The sequence below is a fragment of the Oxyura jamaicensis genome, unplaced genomic scaffold (genome assembly GCF_011077185.1).
Source record: "Oxyura jamaicensis isolate SHBP4307 breed ruddy duck unplaced genomic scaffold, BPBGC_Ojam_1.0 oxyUn_random_OJ69855, whole genome shotgun sequence".
Taxonomy (NCBI): Eukaryota; Metazoa; Chordata; class Aves; order Anseriformes; family Anatidae; genus Oxyura; species Oxyura jamaicensis.
This window is the reverse complement of record NW_023309621.1, coordinates 4,748-5,116: the sequence shown is the minus strand read 5'-3', so window position 1 is coordinate 5,116 and position 369 is coordinate 4,748. Positions and strand designations below refer to the sequence as shown.

Sequence of the window (369 nt, the reverse complement as noted above, 5' to 3'; positions counted from 1 at the left end):
GGGGACTTGGGTGCTCCTTGCTCCAGGTCAACCACACCAATGGTGGCTTCGTTAGGTGGCCACGTTGGGGTGGGGACGTCTTGGGGACATCACGGGGACCTTGGGGTGCTGGGGACACGGGGGGTGACACGTGGGCCGTGGGGACAGGGAGAGGACCAGGCCAGCGCCTCATTGACCCTGTCCCCGTCCCCCAGGTGGACAAGGGAGTCGTGCCCCTGGCTGGCACCAATGGCGAGACCACGACCCAAGGTGAGTGCCACCACGGTGTCCCCATCCACGATGCCACCACGGTGTCCCCATCCACGATGGCATCACCATGTCGTGTTGGTGACCCCGTCCCTGATGCCATCATGGTGTCCCCATCCTTGA

At 64.8% G+C, this 369-nt stretch overlaps 1 protein-coding gene across 1 annotated transcript in view; it reads left to right on the top strand.

Annotated features, from left to right (window-relative positions):
• Positions 1–369, top strand: part of LOC118159352 (fructose-bisphosphate aldolase A) — a gene marked incomplete at its 5' end in the record, with an annotated part of 5,176 nt that overhangs the window by 471 nt on the left and 4,336 nt on the right. Inside the window, one exon of the mRNA XM_035313944.1 lies at positions 195–249. Within this exon, the coding sequence (XP_035169835.1) occupies positions 195–249 (55 nt within the window). The remainder of the gene's footprint in view (positions 1–194; positions 250–369) is intronic.